Raw genomic sequence first — 19,014 nt, forward strand, 5'->3', positions numbered from 1 at the left:
ACGCGCCAACAAAATTTTAGCATGTGCCATCTTGGCCGTGCGTACCATAGGTCCATCACCCCGGTCTGGAATATTACTGCGTAACATTTTCAAGCTTGTAAATGGCAGGCACAACAATAAGATTTAATGAGTCTTCTTTATTATTTCAACTTCCATTATGTGTCATTTGAGCTCTAAAATTAATGGGTTGGAAGCCTCACAGCACTTGATTTGTAGGAAAGAGGAACGCATCAGTCTCCTAGGGTTGGCCTGGAGGTATTCAAGTAAAACTGAAGCTTAACCAGCATCTGTTTTGAACTACCGTCGCCCGAAATGGATAGGTGGGAACTGATCTGCTTTGCTGCAAATTTTTTGGATGGCTATTATAGCCTAAGTAGTAGTTGCCAGCAAACAATCCAGTCTTTTTAAAGTAAAAGTTAAATATATTTCATTGAGGAGCTAAGAGAATCAAAAGGAGTACTCTGTTAGATTGACCATATTCTACACATCTTTTTCTGTTACCATGGCACCTCTTGTCCCACAGAATCTGCTCTCATTTGTTGGCAGCAAGTAGCCGAAAATCTGGCTTCATGAAATGGGAGCCTTCCTCTAAAGGAGACACACATCCTGTACTGAACGAGTACTTCCAGCCTGCTCATCACTAGGGATGAGTGAGAACTTTTAGTCAGATCTACATTACAGAGCTAAGAGCTGCAGTCATTAAAACTAAATGGGAGATATGTCCCTTTACTTTTAAGTACACGTACACAAGGGAAAATTAAAGCAAGGGCAGTGCCAATTGATATTTCACCTTAAGTGTTCTTGGCGCAACAATTCTTCCTTGTGTTCTGCTTCTTGCTGGAGCCGTTGCTGCCGATCCATGTACTCCTGCAGTCTCTGCTGGTGCAACGCATCCTGCCTCTCCTTCAGTCTACGTGCTTCTTCTTCCCGCAGCTCTCCAAGACGCTGCTGTTCCAACTGTTCCTCATACAGGGATCTGTATTTCTTCTATTCCAAACAAAACCCAAAGCAATTTAACGTGAAGATAGAGGCAATCAAATTAATATTTTTAAATTGTGCACGAATTTTATTCAAAACATATTGGCATTAAAAAGATAAGCATTATCCTCAAAACACTTTTAACAAACTATGTATGATACAGTAAAGTATATAGAAAAGGGATGTAAAAGGGACAATGGTCATACGGGATTTCAATGTGCAAGTAGATTTGCAAAGTTGGGTTGGCAGTGGATCCCAAGAGACAGAATTTGTAGAATGACTACAGCTTGGCTATTTAGAGTAGCTTGTGGTTGAGCTCACCTGAGAAAGGACAATTATGGATTGGGTGCTTTGTAATGAACTAAATTTGATTAGGGAGCATAAGATAAAGGAACACTTAAGAGTAAGTGATTATATTATGATAGAATTCACCCTGCAGTTGGAGAGGGAGAGGCTAAAGTCAGATGTATCAGTGCTACAGTGGACTACAGGGAACGAAAGCTGCATGAGAGAGGATCTAGGGGATACTAGCAGGGACCATGGTAGGACAGCAATGGCTGGAGTTTCTGGCAGCAATTCGGGATGCACAAGATAGATATATCCCCAAAGAAGAAGTATTCTAAAGGATAGATGAAGCAACAGTGGCTGACAAGGGGAGTCAAAGACAGTATTGAAGCAAAAGAGAAAGTACATAATGTAACAAAATTAGTGGAAAGATAGAGGTTTGGGAAGCACTGAAAAACCAACACAAGGTAACTAATAAAACCATAAGGAGAGAAAAGGTTAAATATGAAGGTAAGCTAGATAATAATATCAAAGAGCTACCAGAAGTTTTCTCATATATATGAGTGAAAGAGAGGTAAGAGTGGATACTGGACCACTGGAAAATGAAGCTGAGGAGGTAATTATGGTGGACAAAGGAACAGTGAATGAACTTAATAGGTCGTAATCAGCATGGTTTTCTCAATGGAAAATCTTGCCTGACAAATCTTTTTGAATTCTTTGAAGAAGTAACAAGCAGGATAGACAAAGAAGAATCAGTTGATGTTATGTACTTGGATTTTCAGAGGCCTTTGCCAAGGTGCCACACATGAGGCTGCTCAACAAGTACGACTGCATGGTATTACAGGAAAGATTTGTGCAAGGATAAAGCAGTGGCTGACTGGCAGGAGGCAAAGAGTGGGAATAAAGGGAGCCTTTTCTGGCTGGCTGCCGATGACTACCTGATTGGACCAATTCTTTTTGCATTATATGTCAATGACTTGGATGATGGAATTGATGGCTTTGTTGCAAAGTTTCCAGACAAAATGAAGAAGGGTAGGTAGTTTTGAGGAGGTAGAGAGGCTACAGAAGGACTTATATCGATTAGGGGAATGGGCAAAGAAATGGTAGATGGAATACAGGGTCAGGAAGTGCACAATCATGCACTTTGGTGGAAGAAATAAAAAGGTTTACTATGTTCTAAATGGAGAGAAAATACAAAACAACTGAGTTGCAAAGGGACTTGGGAGTCCTTGTGCAGGATTCTCTAAAGGTTAATTTGTAGTTTGAGTCTGTCGTGATGAAGGCAAATGCAATGTTAGCATTAATTTCAAGAGGTCTAGAATATAAAAGCAAGGATAAAGCACTGGTGAGGCCTCATTTGGAGTATTGTGAGATAGTTTTGGGCCCCCTATCTTAGAAAGGATGTGCTGAAACTGGAGAGGGTTCAAAGGAAGTTCATGAAAATGATTCCAGAATTGAATGACTTGTTATATGAAGTGTGTTTGATAGCTCTGGGCCTGTATTTCCTAGAATTCAGAAGAATGAGGGGTGGCCTCATTGAAACCTACTGAATGATGAAAGGCCTTGATAGAGTGGATGTGGAGAGGCTAGGTCTTATGGTGGGAGAGTGTAGGGCCAGAGGACACAGCCTCAGAATAGAGAGGCATCTTTTTAAAAGTGAGATGAGAAGGTATTTCTTTAGCCAGAGCGAGTGAATCTATGGAACTCTTTGCCACAAGCAGCTGTGGAGGCCAAGCCTTCATGTATATTTAAAGTAGAGGTTAATGGATTCCTGATTGGTCAGGGCATGAAGCGATACAGGGAGAAGGCTGGAGATTGGGCTGAGATGAAAACTGGATCAGCTTGATGAAATGGCTGAGCAGACTCGATAGGCCAAATAGCATACTGCTGCTCTATATCTTTAGATCTTATGATCTAAAGTATTTTGTGTTAGACTTTACCGTGGATGGTACTAGCAATATGCCAGAAATTTGATGGTATCAGTAAGCAGAAAAGAGTGTTGCTGCTATTACTAAGGAGAAGGTTCTTGGGAAACTGAAAGGTCTGAAGATAGATAAGTCACCTGGGCCAGATGGTCTACACCCCAGGGTTCTGAAAGAGATAACTGAAGAGATTGTGGAAGCATTAGTGGTAATTTTTCAAGAATCACTAGCTCTTGAATATTTCCAAAGGTCAGGAAAATTACAAATGTCACACCCACTCTTTAAAAATGGAGGGAGGCAGATAGGCCAGTTAGCCTGACTTCAGTGGTTGGGAAGATGCTGGAATTTAATATTAAGGGTGAGAATTCAGTTTATTTGGAGGAACATGGTAAAATATGCCAAGGTTAGCATGGTTTCCTTAAGGGCAATCTTGCTTGGAAAATCGTTGGAATTTTTTGACGAAGTAACAGGTAGGAAGGACAAAGGAGAATCAGTGAATGTCGTTTACTTGGATTTAAGTAGACCTATGATAAGGTGTTGCATATGAAGCTGCTTAACAAGATAAGAGCCCATGGCATTACAGGAAAGGTACTAGCATGGCTGACTGGTCTTTTCTGGTTGGATGCTGGTGACTAGTGGTTTTCAATATGAGTTGGTGTTGGGAACACTTCTTTTCACGTTATATGTCAACGTTTTAAATGACAGAATTGATGGCTTTGTGGCCAAGTTTGCAGATGATACGAAGAAAAATGGAGGGGCACTTAGTGTTAAGGAAGCAGGGAAACAGCAGAAGGACTTACACAGATTAGAAGAATGGGCAAAGAATTGGCAAACACGAGGAAATCTGCAGATGCTGGAAATTCAAACAACAACACACACAAAATGCTGGTGGAACACAGCAGGCCAGGCAGCATCTATAGGGAGAAGCGCTGTCGACGTTTCGGGCCGAGACCCTTTGTCAAGAATTGGCAGATGGAATAGACTGTTGAGAAATCTATGGTCATGCTCTATGATAGAAGGAATAAAGACATAGGCTATTTTCTAGACAGGGAGGAAATTCAAAACTCTGAGTTGCAAAGGGACTTGGATGATTCCCTGACGGTTACCTTGTCGGTTGGCTCAGAGGTAAGGAAGCCAAATGCAACAATAGCATTCATTTTGAGAAGACTAGAACATAAAGCCAAGGATGTAATGCTGAGACTTGATAAGACATTGGTCAGACTGCAATTGGAGTATTATGAGCAGATCTGAGCCCCTTATCTAAGAAAAGATGTGCTGGCATTGGAGAAGATACATAGCACGTTCAGAAGAATGATTCCAGGAACAAAAGGGTTAACATATGAGGAGTGTTTGATGGTACTGGGCTGTACCTGCTGGAGTTTAGAAGAATAAGGGGAGATCTCACTGAAACCTATCAATATTGAAAATCTAAGATACAGTAGATGTAGAAAGGATGCTTCCTATAGTGGGGCAGTCTAGGACCAGAGGGCACAGCTTCAGAGTTGAGGGACATCCTTTTAGAACAGAGATGAGCAGGAATTCATTTAGCTAGAGGGTGGTGAATCTGTGGAATTCATTGCCACAGATGGCTGTGAAGACCAAATCATTGAGTATATTTAAAGCAGAGGTTTATAAGTTCTCTATTATTCAGAGCATTTAAGGTTATGGGGATATGGCAAGAGAATAGCATTGAGATAGATAATAAATCAGCAATGAGTCAGCAGAGCAGACCAGATAGACCGAATGGCCTAATTCTGCTCCTATGTCTTAGGGCCTTATGGTCTTTGTCTTAAGGGATCCATATTTATTTGTGAACATCTTTATCTTTTAGCATGGTTGTAGATATTCTCAGATTCATGCTAATACAGTCTTCTGAATTAACTTCTCCCTCTATCAGATATTTTGCTCATTCTTAAGTGTTTTCCTATCTTATTCCCCATAAACTTAATAAGGAAATTATTAAGTTCCTCACAATAAGGAAAATGTAAGCCACAACTTTTGATCTATTAGTATTCCTGGCCTCCTTATTTAACCACTGATTGATCACTATTTATGTACAATTTCTGAATTATTTATTGAAATGCTTGCCATTGCTTATCTTCTGGCAAATATTTTAATTTAATTTCCCAACTTTTTGTAGCCAGTGCACTTTCCATATTAAAAAACTGAATTATGTTCAAGATTCTAGTTGCTTGATGAACTTTCTCTTTTATTTTAAATATACAACTTATTTTGTTATCACTTTTACCTGGGACTCCCGAAAGATGTAATTAAACCTGTCTTATCAGACAAGAAGAGATTTAAAACAGCTTGTTCTTTAGTTGATTTCATAATGTATTGTTCCAGGAAACTGTCCTAAATACATTTCATAGGCTCATCCACAATCTTGCATTTACATTGGCTGTTCGACCTGAAACATTAACTCTTTTCCACTCTTCACAGGTAATGCTGGCCTGCTAATTAGAGCTCTTTTAAAAAAATATTTTCAACATCCACAGAGATTTTTATTTTCTTATTACATATATGATCAAGAGTTAGGCATAAGCGCAAATGATGATTATGCTCACGTAGGGGAATGCACATTTAACTCTGCTCTCATCCAAATTGTTTTAGCCAATCCCAAAGTAGAGGGCTGAGGTTATTTGGTTTGATCAAAATCACAATACTCATAAAAATCCTCAGTGTTCAGGAAGAAGATAGGAATAAAACATCCAAACATATGAAAAAACTACAAAGTTCCATTAATTACTGCATTACTGAGAGCCTACGTTTGAAACAAGGTAACTATTATAATCAAAAGGACATAATTATTTCTAAATTTTCTTTCAGAGTATGTGGAAAATCAGGTTTGACTGATTTATTAGAGCTCTTTGAAGGAGTGTGCCTTGGATAAAGGGCAAACAGTGGATATATTATATATGGATTCCCTTAAGAAATACAATTTAAAATTATTGCAGAAAACAGAAACCAGCGGTTGAGGTGGTTACATAATAGTGTTGATGGAAGGTTAGTGGGCTATCAGGAGGCACAGGGCATAAAATGAGTCATTTTCTGCTTGAAGAGCTGCAGTGAATGATGTGCCACAGAAATTAGTGCCAGGTCCCAATATTTTACAATTGTAGTTTGTTCAGGGTTTGGTGAGGTTGAGGTAGGGGGTGGGTATACAGTTAAACCCTCCTCATGTTATTACAGATTTGCAAGCAAAACAGAAATAATGCCGTATTTTCTGATCTTCCAACTGAACATTTTTTTTAAGAACAAATCTAAACCTCACCTTGACCTGGTCTCCATTATGTTTCCTATATTACATTTTCACACACATGTCTATCGCTGATTAGAACGTTAAAAAGTTTCTCCATTTTTAAGCCATAACATGCTGTGAATGATGAAGATTATATCAATTGAATTTATATTTTCACACTCAACAATATTGCATGCATATGTTGACTTGTTTTTTTCCAGCAGGCTTTAATTGCATGCATTGATTTACATTTATTACAAAGGCTGAGCCTGAGGCGTCTGAGTTTTTGTAGTTTTGAACGGAGAGTTAAAGATGCATCCGGGTGTGTGGTAATCAAACCAGCTGAAAAGTTGGATGGTGCAGTCAACAATGACAAAAGGTTACAGAAAGGTTGAGAAGCTTAATTAGAGAGATTACCTGTTCCGGTCACACTGGAGTTCATTACCAACACAAAACTATGGCAATGGCAGAAAATAGTTTGGAGAAAGTTGAACAAAAAATGCTTGAGAAGATAGATATGAATTTGATACACATCGTGAACTTTAGAGACAATAGGGAAGTCGCAGATTGAGTGGTCATTTGTGAGGACATAAGATCAAAGGGTCTGTATTTTTGAGCGCAGGAGACATGGTATCTGATTGCTAACTCAGGGGCCAGGAAGGGAAGTTATATGGTCAGCAGTTTAGCGGGGACAGGGCCAATGGAGCAGTAGGTGGAACTGAAGGAGAAAAAGAGTTTGGGAAGGTTAGGGACAGGCGGCGGTGAACTGGAAACAAAATGGGAGTATGCATTCACATAGGAATGAAGTAGACATGGGAAGAAACAGAAGAAAGACAGGTAGTAAATGGTGTCAGACTCAGAGAAATTTATGAGTACACATTTACTATTGGAGATGGGAGTGTAGAAACAAAGAGCAGGTCAACAAGATAAGAAAAATTGGGTTATTTTTGCATTCATGTTCTTGAAACTTAATAAATAAAATAAAGTTAATTATTACCTCCTTAGGACTGTTTGTGGAGAGATTTTGTTCTTCTCCGTGGTCATTTCCATTTTCATGATCCTCATTCAGATGATTTTCAGTTTCTTCTTCCTCTTGATGTTGTCCATTTGCTTTTGCCTGATCCACTATGTGACCTTCTCTCTCCTGATCCCACTCATGACGATGCTCCTGTCCTTCGTTTTCATCCGGGTCCACATCTAAATGCCCTGGCTGTGGATTCCTGTGCCAGTTTTCATGTTGAGGATATCGCTTCTCCAGTTCTTCTTCATTATCTTCTCTTGTTTTAGTGATCTCATTCTCCTCTATCATTGGCTTAACATGTGACAGGCCACCTTCTCTCTGAAAGACGTACATGTGTAACTTTATTTAATCATTGCACTGGCTCTGGTCTATACTCACCCTGCTTACAAACCTAGCATAATCTGTTGAAGTTCACAATCACAGCAGCATAGATCACCAAATCAAACCCCATTTGTCCATTAAATCTGCACTGGCTATCAGGTATCTGTTTACAGTAAACTTTTCTCCATCACCGGCAGAGTGTGAAAACTCCACACAGAAATTACCCAATGTCAGAACTAAACACCAGTCTCCAGTGCTGTAAGGCAGCAACTTTACTAACTGTGCCACTCTGCTTCTCTTCATTGTCAGCAGCTTTCCTACTTCTAAACCCCAGGGAGTACACATCTAATTTCCTAAGTTGCTTAGGATAATGCTCTCATCTCCAAATTAGACTGCAAAACCTCTTTTTGACTACCACTATGGCAGTACCGTATATTCTTTCCTAAATAAGAACTCAAAACTATGCCCAGTAATCCAGGCCTCCAATATGAAGCACAACAGTCACAGTACTTCCTTACTTTCAAACCTCAACTGTCTTTGCAATAAAGACAAATATGCTATCTGCCTTCCTGCCAGATAATTTCATGCAACTCATGCACCAAGAAAACCAAAATGTCTCTATAATTAGGTCATCTGAATTTTGAAAAATAATTTTTATAGTAGTTTGCCTTTAGATTCCTCTTACTGAAGTATATTATCTTACACTTTTCCACTTTAAACACCATGTGCCAAGTTTACACCCACATAAACATCCTAACTATTCTGTTACAGAGTCCAAAGATCCTGACAGCTGCAACCCTCCCTTTGTGTCATCGCCAAATGTGGATCCCGTATCCTCTGACCCTCCTCCACGTCAATATTTGGAATAGTCAATAATTGAGGGTCAAAAACTAACCCTTAGAACTTCATATTTTCAGATTCAGAATCAGGTTTAATATCACTGGTATATGAAATCTGTTGTTTTGCGGCAGCAGTACGTTGCTATACATAATAATAAAGAGAGGGAGAGAGAGAAAGAGAGAGGGAGAAAGAGAGAAAGAAAAAAAAGAAATAGAAGTAGGGATCTATCACACCAGACAAGACCCAAGATGCACACTGTGCAAAGAATCTGCCGAAACCATCCCAGCACATAGAAGCAGGGTGCAAGATGCAGAAAGGGACAGCATAGAGTGAACAGCACAACTCAGTTGCAGGAATTGTGTATGGGAAAGTCTGTGCTGCGTACGTATTGTTTAGATCTGCATATGCTAAATCCAAATGGGAAACACTTGAGACAGTAGTGGAGAATGACAGCTAAGATCCTGTGGGACTTCCAGATACAGACTGATAAGCAGGTACTGGCCAACCAACCAGACATAGTAACACTGGACAAGGAACAGAAGAAACCAATAGTAATAGATGTGGCAATCCCAATTGGCAGTAACAGCAGGAAGAAAGAATATGAGAAGCTGGAGAAATACCAGGGCTCAAAAGAGCAGCGAGAAAGAATGTGGAAGGTTAAAACCAGCGTAAATCGGTGGTGATAGGAGCACTTGGAGCTGTGACAGGTGGACTGGGAGAGTGGCTCCAACAAGTCTCAGGAACAAATCCTGTATCTCAGTCCACAAATCTCATGGCTTAGGGGAAGAAACTGCTCCAGAAAAACTCAGTGCGTGTCTTCGGGCTCCCGTACCTCTTCCTTAATGGTAGCAATGAGAAGAGGGCATGTCCTCGTTGATGGCGCTCCATCATGGCGGATGCCAGCTTGTTGAGGCAACACCTTCTGAAGGTGTCCTCAATGCTGGGGAAGCCGATGCCATGAGAGTGCAGGCTGAGTTGACAACCTTCTGCAGTTTATTCTAATCCAGTACAGAGGCCCCTCTTACCACACGGTGATGCAACTAGTTAGAATGCTCTCCACGGTACATCTTTAAAAATTTGTGAGTGTCTCCGGTGACATAGCAATTCTCCTCAAACTCCTAATGAAATATAGTCAGTGTTGTGCCTTCATTGTAATTGCAACAATATGCTGGGCCCAGGATGGGTCTTCACAGAGGTTGGCACCCAGGAACTTGAAACTGCTCATCATTCCCACTGCTGATTCTTTGATGAGGACTGGTGTGTGTTCCCTTGACCTCCCCTTCCTGAAGTCCACAGTCAATTTCCTGGTCTTACTGACGTTGAGTGAAAAGTTGTTTCTGCAACACCACTCAACCAGCTGATCTATCTTGCTCCTGTATGCCTTCTCACCACTGTCTGAAATTCTGCCCACTGTGTCATAAGTAAATTTAAAGATGGCATTTGAGCTGTGCCCAGCCATACAATGAAGGCTGTAGAGAAAGCAGAACAGTGGGCATCTTTGAGGTGTACTAGTCTTGACTGGCAGAGAGGTGATACTATTTCTGATCTGCTCAGACTGTGGTCTCCCAGTGAGGAGGCCAAGGGAGTTGCAGAGGGAGGTACAGAGGACCAGGTTTTGGAGCTTGTTGATTAGTACTGAGGGTATGATGGTGTGGAACGTTGAGCTGTAATCAAATAACAGCAGAGTGAAATAGTTATTACTATTGTCCAAGTGATTCAAGGCCAAGTGGAAAACCGGTGAGATCGCATCCACTGTACACCTATTGTGCCGATAGTCAAATTGCAGTGGGTCCAGGTTTTTGCTTAGACAGAAGTTGATTCTGGCCATGACCAGTCTCTCAAAGCACTTCATTACAGTAGATGTGAGTCCCACAATCATTGAGGCAGCTCACCCTGATCTTCTTGTGCATTGGTATGGCTGTCACCCTTATGAAGCAGATGGGAAACTCTGACTGCAGCAGTCAGAGATTGAAGATATCCTTGAACACTCCCACCATTTGTTTGGCACAGGGTTTCAATATCCTACCAGGTACACCATCAGGGCCTGATGCTTTGTGAGGGTTCACCCTCTTAAAAGATGCTCTGACGTCAGACAGAGCTCACAGGGTCACTGGATGCCGCAGGTGCAGTTTTATTCTCCGTTTCAAAGTGAGCATAAAAGGCATTGAGCTCATCTGGGAGTCAAGCACCGCAGCCATTCATGATGTTAACTTTCACTTTGTAGGAAGCAATGACCGGTAAACCCAGCCAGTGCTGACTTTTTTTTCGCACTTAAAATAACCTTCTGTAGGTTGTACCCGGATTTCTTGTATAGTTGAAGGAATCTGATAGAAGAGGAGTGTGGACCAGAGGAAAAAGGGAAGGAAGAGGGGACCCTGGGGGAGGTGATAGGCAGGTTCAAAATCAAAGTAAAACTTTTTATCAAAGTACGTATATGTCACCGTATACAACCTCGAGATTTATTTTCTTGTGAGCATACGCAACAGATCTATAGAATAATAACTTTAATAAAGTCAATGAAAGAGCACCCAACTAAGAGTGCAGAAGGCAACAAACTGTGTAAATGGAAAAAGAAGAAACAATAATAATTAATACATAAGCAATAAATATTGAGAACATGAGATGAAGAGTCCTTGAAAGTGAGTCCATAGGTTGTGGGAACATTTCAATGATGGGGCAAGTAAAGTTGGGTGAAGTTATCCACCTTGGTCAAGAGCCTGATGGTTGCGGGGTAACAACTGTTCCTGAACCCGGCAGTGTGGGTCCTGAGGCTCATGTACCTTCTTCTTGATGGCAGCAGTGAGAAGAGAGGTTGTCCTGAGTGGTGGGGTCCCCAATGATGGTGAGAAGAGGTCAGAGGCCGGAGTGGGAAATAGGAAAAGAGGGGAGGAAGGAGAAGAAATTGATATTCATGCCATCAGGTTAGAGGCCACCCAGACGGAATATAAGGTGTTGCTCCTCCACCCTGAGGGTGGCATCATCTTGGCACAACAGAAAGTTGTGGACTGACAAGTCAGAATGGGAACAGGAATCGGAGTTAAAATGCTTGGCCACCAAGGAATTCTGCTTGTGGTGTATGGAGCAAAAGTACTCAACAAAGCATTGCCCCAATTCACGATGGGTCTCAAAAATGTAAAGGAAGTTGCACTGGGAGCATCGGACACAATAGACGACCCCAGCAGATTCACAGGTGAAGCGTATGGGGCCCTGAATGAAGGTGAGGGATGAGGTGAATAGGCAAGTGTAGCACTTTGGCTACTAGTATGAATAACTGCCGGGAGGGAGATTAATAGGGAGTGACAATTGGACAAGGGAATCACGGAGGGAGTGATCCCTGTGTAAAGCGAAGGGTGGGAGAGGTGGTAAGATCCCTTTGCAGGTGACAGAGGTACCTCAGATCCTACAAGGGGTCATTGAAGGATGTTGGCATAACACGACTCTTCAGGTCCCTAAGAATTTCTTTTTCCTGACATCTTAATCTGATCTTAATAAATTTATCACCTTACTGCACAATGGCTAAATGAAAGAACATGCGGAAGTTTCTTAGATTTGTTTAGGTTATGAAAGATGAACATGGAACATTGTTCTTGGCATTTTTGACAAATAGAATTCCTACATAACGTGCCTGATCAATGGGTTAAAAACATTCAGAAGTCTCTGAGATAGGCACAAGGATGTAAGTTTATATAAGGGAAGGATTATGCTGATGGGGGAAGTATGCTTAAGATACGGTAAGTCAGCGCAGGAGTCCAGCAGTCAGTGCAACACTTTACAGTACCAGCAACCGGATTCAATTCCCACTGCTCTCCATGAGGAGTTTGGATGTTCCCTCTGAGTCCTTCCACATTCCAGAGGCATACATGGTTGTGGACTGCTTGAACACATGGATGTGACTGGGCAGCATGGGCTCATTGGACCAGAAGTGTCTGCTACTGTGCTGCATCTCTAAAAGCAGAGGAAGACCCATACTCTGCCGTACCATTCTGTGTTCTACATTCTAATGCTTCAGAGACATAATCCTGGTACAGGCTCACAAAATAAATGAGACGTGAAATACAGAAAATCCCCATCACCCCGTGAAAGAGAATCACACAAAAGTTTCTATTCAAAATATTACAGGACTGTCTGTCAACCTTCTATTGCTTGTTTAATATACTTTAACAGATTTTCTTCCCTGGCATCAGGATTTAACATCTAACAGTAATCACAGATAAATGTACTCACCACCTTGGTTACACTTTGACATACCTCATCATGTTGTTCCTCTTCAGCCCTATATGGACCCTGGTCCTGGTCTCCCGGGTGTGATTTCTCTGCATTGAGAGAAGGCAGCCCTTCCTCAGTTTGCCTCAGGCTGGGCATTTTGTTTAGTGTTTCTCGTAGTTGCTTGTATTCTTCTACTTGAGCCTATAATTCAGAAAAGCATATTATAATGTGGCAATTGCTTATAAAAGCAGTACATTAACAAATCAGTGGGATTTCCTCCATTCCTGCAGCCTATAGCTGCAAAAAAGGAGCAATTTTCTCTGATACTTCAATTCAATTCAGTAAACTGCATTTACTTCTCCCAAAATGGCCTCTTCCACTCTGGACTAGGAAAGACCAAACACAAAGTCGGTGTTGGCATTATGGCCCATCTCCATTTGGCTTTTAAGAATCAGCAGAAGATTCTGGCCACATACATTTTCATTCAGCATCTCACTTTCACTCTGATTTCCACTGGTTTCCTACACTGTTCCAATGAAACCCGACATTAGCTTGAGAAACAGTATCCCACCATTCTGCTGCACAGATTAAAGACTTTCACGCTGAATACTACGTCTATTACAAACAAATATTTTACTAAAGATTAGAGTTTATGTAGCTTTGTCACACACACATTGAAGCATACAGTGGAATATGTCCTTTATGTCAAAGCAAGTCAACGAGGATTGTGTTGGGCAGCCCACAAGTGTGCATGCCCACTGCTCACTAATCCTCACGGTGCATCTTTGGAATGTGGGAGGAAACCTGAGCACTTGGAGGAAAGCCTACAGCAGCAGGAACTGAACCCCAATTCACTATTGCCACTTGTACCTCAGCTTTACTTTTCTTCTTGTTTCATTATCGTCCCATACTTGCACTTTTCATTCTACAGGTAGTCGCCGAGTTATGAACGTCCGACTTACGGACAACTCGTACTTACGAACCGAGGAAGGAGCACGCCGTCTGCCATTTTAAGTCAGAACGCGACGTCATCCGCCATTTTAAGTCAGATCGCAACGCCGTCTGCCATTTTAAGTCCTTGCCGTTGACACTGTGTTGAGTGTTTAACTTTGAATTTGGCTTAAATTTTTCTTAGTAAGATTCACCCTGACCCCACCCCTCCCCCGTTCCGGTCAGCAGGTGGCGCAGTGAGATCAGCGCCAGGCGCAAGTTCGATCCAGTGACAGACCGGTCCCGTGCCGGGTTGATGTCGATCCAGTGATTCCCGTACCATCCGTGCTGGGTTGATGTCAAGCTCGAAACTTGACCGTGTAAATAAAAAACACTGCCACCTCCAGTTTAAATTCCCACGCGGAATATTGTGGAGGATCAAATACCCAAACCCAGCACAGCCCCATTTAGCCTGACTTAGTGCGGTGGTCCTTAGGACCCAGTGGACCTCGAGAGCCGGCGCAGCTCAGGACCCATTGCCCGCAGTGTTTTTGTTCCATTGATGGGAAGCGATCGCGACTGAAAATAAAGTGGAAATAATAAAGCATTTGGAAAGAGGTGAAATGCCATCGGTCATTGGAAAAGCGTTAGGCTACAGTCGGTCAACGACCGGAACAATTTTAAAGGATAACGGATAAAGTGAGAATAATGGAGCTCGTGAAAGGCCCTGCCCCGATGAAATCTACAATTATTATTAAGCAACGCAGTGGCTTAATTATTGGAATACATTCGTTTCTTAAATGTTTTATATGCATAGAAAGGTAAAATATATACTATATACTAAGACAAACGTTTGAATAACTGTCGCTAAATGATACCAGATGTACTTGTTCCGACTTACGTACAAATCCGACTTAAAGACGGACTCAGGAACGGAACTCGTACGTGACCCGGGAACTGCCTGTATATCATTGTACATACTATCTTACCACTCACTCCTCCTTCCTTTTGCTCATGCCTCCACACATCTAATGCATCATTAATCCACTTATGTATTACTTCTCCCTTGGCAGCCCATGAATGCTTATAAGAATTTGTTGAGAGGCCCTGAGGGTAGAATTTGCTGCAGACTGCTTAATGTATTAATTCTTAAGTCCTGGCCTTGTAAGTACATTCTTCACTCCGTAGCCTCTAATCATGACAAACTGCAGATTGCCAAAAACATGATGACCAGGTCTTTTGAGAGACCGAGGGGAAATGACAGCGTTGCGGCTACTCGAACAAATCAATGCCGCTGCTAGAGACCAGACACTTGGAGTTATCCTGTATGGCATGCCCTCTGATCAATCCAATAATAATCCTGAAAAGGTCGAAGAACTGTATTCGATCCTTTATTAGCAACTAGAAAATAATACAATCTTGAAGTGATGAAACTTACAAAAGTAAAACTAGCAATATTAAACGTACTTAAGTGGACTTAAATGAAGTTAAGTAGAGTTCAGTGAATTCAAATGTAATTAAGCGAATAACCAAAGATGTGACAGCCAACAGTCCCCAGATTCAAACTGCCCAGAACAAGCATGAATATGCAACTTAACCCTTCACTTTACTTGCCCCGCCCACGTGACTAGCTACCATAACAAACACACAGATAGAAAAGGCAGATAGAAAACAGATGCTTCACTTCACTCCTACAGATAGCTTCACTACTGGACTCTTCAACAAGTTAGCGAAGGACCTAACCTTTGAATGTCATATGAAGAGTGCTTGATGCCTCCAGGCTTGTATCCACTGGGATTCAGAAGAATGAGGGGTGACCTCATTGAAATCTATCAACTGGTGAAAGGCCTTGATAGAATGGATGTGGAAAGGATATTTCCTATTGTGGGAGAGCCTAAGACCAGAGGATACCCCTTCAGAATAGAGGGGCATCCCTTTAGAATGGAGAGGAGGAGGAATTTCTTTAGCTAGAGAGTGATAAATCTGTGGAATTCACTGCCATGGGCAGCTGTGGAGGCCAAAGTTGTATGTGCAGTATATTTAAGGCAGAGATGAATAAGATTCTTGATTGGTAAAGGTATGAAAGGATACAGGGAGAAGGCAGGAGTTTGGGGCTGAGAGGAAAAATCAGCTAATTTGAAATGGGCCAAATGGTCTAATTCTGCTCCTATATCTGATATACGAAGTTAAGCAAGATCATGACAATCGTGTGCTGCAGAGCAAGTGATAACTCTGCATGTCCAGCTAACTCCATGGATATTCGGGCCTGTGTGATACACCATCAATAACTCACTCTGAGACGTAAAAGCGAGATATCGGCTTTTATTGACTGGAAGAAGGAACGAGCAGTGAGTGACCACCTTACTACATCCTTGAGACTGAGAGGCCGGGCTTAGACCTCCATCACCTTTATACCGGGGTCTGTGGGAGGAGCCACAGGAGCAGTCATCAGGGGGCGTGTCCAGACAGGTGTATGTAGTTCACCACACTGCGGTACCAGTTTGAACTTGATGATCAAACAGCAGATAAAATATTATTAAGTAACAATAAAAGAATTGCTCTTTAATATAGAATTTCTCTCTTAATTATTTTTAAATTAAAGATTAATTATTGACATGAAGTATTAACTGACACTGACCATAAATGCTGTCTGATTTATTAAGCGTATTATGTTTATATTTGACTTATCTTCAAAGTATGTTCACAGAACCATACTGTGTAGATAACCATTCAAAGTAGCACTGCTTTTCTCATTAAACCCAACAGCTTTCATGAATAGTACGACTTAGCGTATTTACTTGATCTGTCCAGCATCATGGGGCTTTTGAATGCCTTTGTCTGCCTTGCCCAATGAACCATTCTTCATGTTACTTTGTTATGTTCCTGGGAACATAGATAATAAAATTTGCCAGAGGATGGGAGAGGCAAGAGAAGTAAAGTAGGATAATTCCCAGGCAAACTTTGGCCTTGACTGCTTCTGCTAGCAAACCAGTCAGGGAACTGAAAATGAATGGTAGGGCACAGACGAGTACAGTAGAACAGCAGGAAATGGCAGTACAGATCCATAATTCTTTGAAAGTGGTATCACAGGCAAAAAGAGCTTTAGGCGCATTGGCCTACGTAAATCAAAGTACTAAGTACAGGAGTTGCTATGTTAAAATTGTATAAGATGTTGGTGAGAACAAATTTGCAGTATTGTGTGCAGTTCTGGTCACCTACCTACAGGAAGAATATCAATAAGATTGAAAGAGTACAGAGAAAATTTACAAGGATGTTGTCAGGACTTGAAGACCTGAGATTTTGGGAAAGTCTGAATATGCTACGACTTTATTTCCTGGAGTGTGGGAGAATGAGTGGAGATTTGATAGAGGTGTACATAATTTTGAGAGGTATAGATAAAATCATAGAGAAGTACAGCACAGAAACAGACCCTTCAGCCCATCGTCCATGCCAAAACCATTTAGACTGCTTAATCCTATCAATCTGCACCAGAACCATAGCCCTCCATAACCCTACTATTCATGGCCCTATCCAAATTTCTCAAACTCTGAAATCGAGCTTGCATGCACAACTTCTGCTGGCAGCTCATTCCACATTCTCATGACTCTCTGAGTGAAGAAGTTTCCCCTCACATTCCCCTTAAACTTCTCACCTTTCAGCCTTAACCCATGACCTCTGGTTGTATTCCCACCTAACCTCAGTGGAAAAAGCTTGCTTACATTTACCCTATCTATACCCCTCATAATTTTGTATACCTTTATCAAATCACCTCTACGTTCCAAAGAGTACAGTCCTAACATGTTCAATCTCTCCTTATAACTTGGGTCATCCAAACCCAGCAACATCCTTGTAAATTCCCTCTACACTCTTTCAACCTTGTTTACATCTTTTCTGCAGGTAGGTGACCAAAACTGTACATTGTACTCCAAAAGGGTTAATGCAAACAGGTTTTTTCTACTGAGTTGGGATGAAATGAGAACTAGAAGTCACAGGTTAAGACTGGAGCCTGAGGGGGAAATTCTTCACTCAGAGGGTGATGTGGTGTAGAACAGGCTGTCAGGGGAAATGGTGAATGCAGGTTCGATATCAACATTCAGAAAAATGTGGAGAAGTACATGGATGGGAAAGGTATGATGGCTGCAGTGCACGTGCATGTCGATGGGACTAGGCAGAATAGCAGTTTAGCATGGACCAAATGGGCCAAAGGGCTTGGTTCTTTGCTGTGGTACTCTATGACCCAATGTGTGGCTTACAGAAAGGTCTTAGAGTGGGGTCCAGGAGATGAATGTGGATCATCAGGCCCTTTCAAAACTTCAACTAACTGAACATCAGCTCCAAGGAGCAACTCTCCCTGTACACGTTTGGCACAAACTTTAGAAAATTGGCGCACTCGATGAAGGATTTCTGAATCATCTCTCTGCACCATTAGGTGTACTTGCCGGGAGCTCAAGAACAATAATAAATCAAATTCAGCAATGTTTCCAAAAGGAACTACTGCAAATAAAAAGAAATGACATAATATTATAATATTAACTGAAATTCTGGCAGCAATTCCCTATGAAGCACAAAAAGATTTCACTCATTTCCAATCAGCAAGCAGGCAACTGCAAAATCAATTACTTCATTACAAGAACACAGAACATACTGTCATCCTGTCTAGATGTATGGATCTTCAAATAGTTTCTCCAAGTAATTTCATCTGGCTACATATAGGTAATCTTCAAATTACATTTTACATTTTGTAGCCAGTAAAATATACAGAACTGAATGGAATCCAATTTTCCATTTATGCTTTCATTTCACTGAAATGGTAATATTTAATGAATTCACACCTGGGCAACTGAGAGGGAATTCTTGTGGTCTTCTAAAGTCACCTGGAGCTGATCATGTTGCAACAGTAAGTTCTTGTGTAATTGCTGCAATAATAACAATAGTTAAAAGTTATCAAGAATAACTGTAAGAATTTGTCTTATCTTTTTCTTACATTTTTGACTATATTTAGTATAAGGTACAGGGTAATTCAGAGCTAGAAACATTTTATTTCTTATCTAAGCAACAGAATGGAGTCTCTTCTGATGGCTTCACAATACTAGTTCTAAATTTAAAACAAGAAACTGAAGTTTCTATTTTTCTCACAAGGTTGTAATTTTGCAGTTAAGTTGTCGGTCAGGTGGAAGACATATAGTTTAATTTCACTGCTTAATAGAGGATAACCTTCAGATGCCTAAGTATTTTCTCAGTAAAATATTTTAAATTTTATAAGAATGTTT

At 41.1% G+C, this 19,014-nt stretch overlaps 1 protein-coding gene across 3 annotated transcripts in view; it reads right to left on the reverse strand.

The window, feature by feature from the left end:
- Nucleotides 1-19,014, reverse strand: part of golim4a (golgi integral membrane protein 4a) — a 100,729-nt gene that overhangs the window by 34,496 nt on the left and 47,219 nt on the right. For all 3 annotated transcript variants that reach the window (XM_073041039.1, XM_073041038.1, XM_073041040.1), the window contains exons 7-10: nt 18,577-18,660; nt 12,857-13,015; nt 7,424-7,765; nt 791-987 (exon numbers count right to left, since the gene is read on the reverse strand). In XM_073041039.1, the coding sequence (XP_072897140.1) occupies nt 791-987; nt 7,424-7,765; nt 12,857-13,015; nt 18,577-18,660 (782 nt within the window). The remainder of the gene's footprint in view (nt 1-790; nt 988-7,423; nt 7,766-12,856; nt 13,016-18,576; nt 18,661-19,014) is intronic.

The sequence above is a fragment of the Hemitrygon akajei genome, chromosome 3 (assembly GCF_048418815.1).
Source record: "Hemitrygon akajei chromosome 3, sHemAka1.3, whole genome shotgun sequence".
NCBI lineage: Eukaryota > Metazoa > Chordata > Chondrichthyes > Myliobatiformes > Dasyatidae > Hemitrygon > Hemitrygon akajei.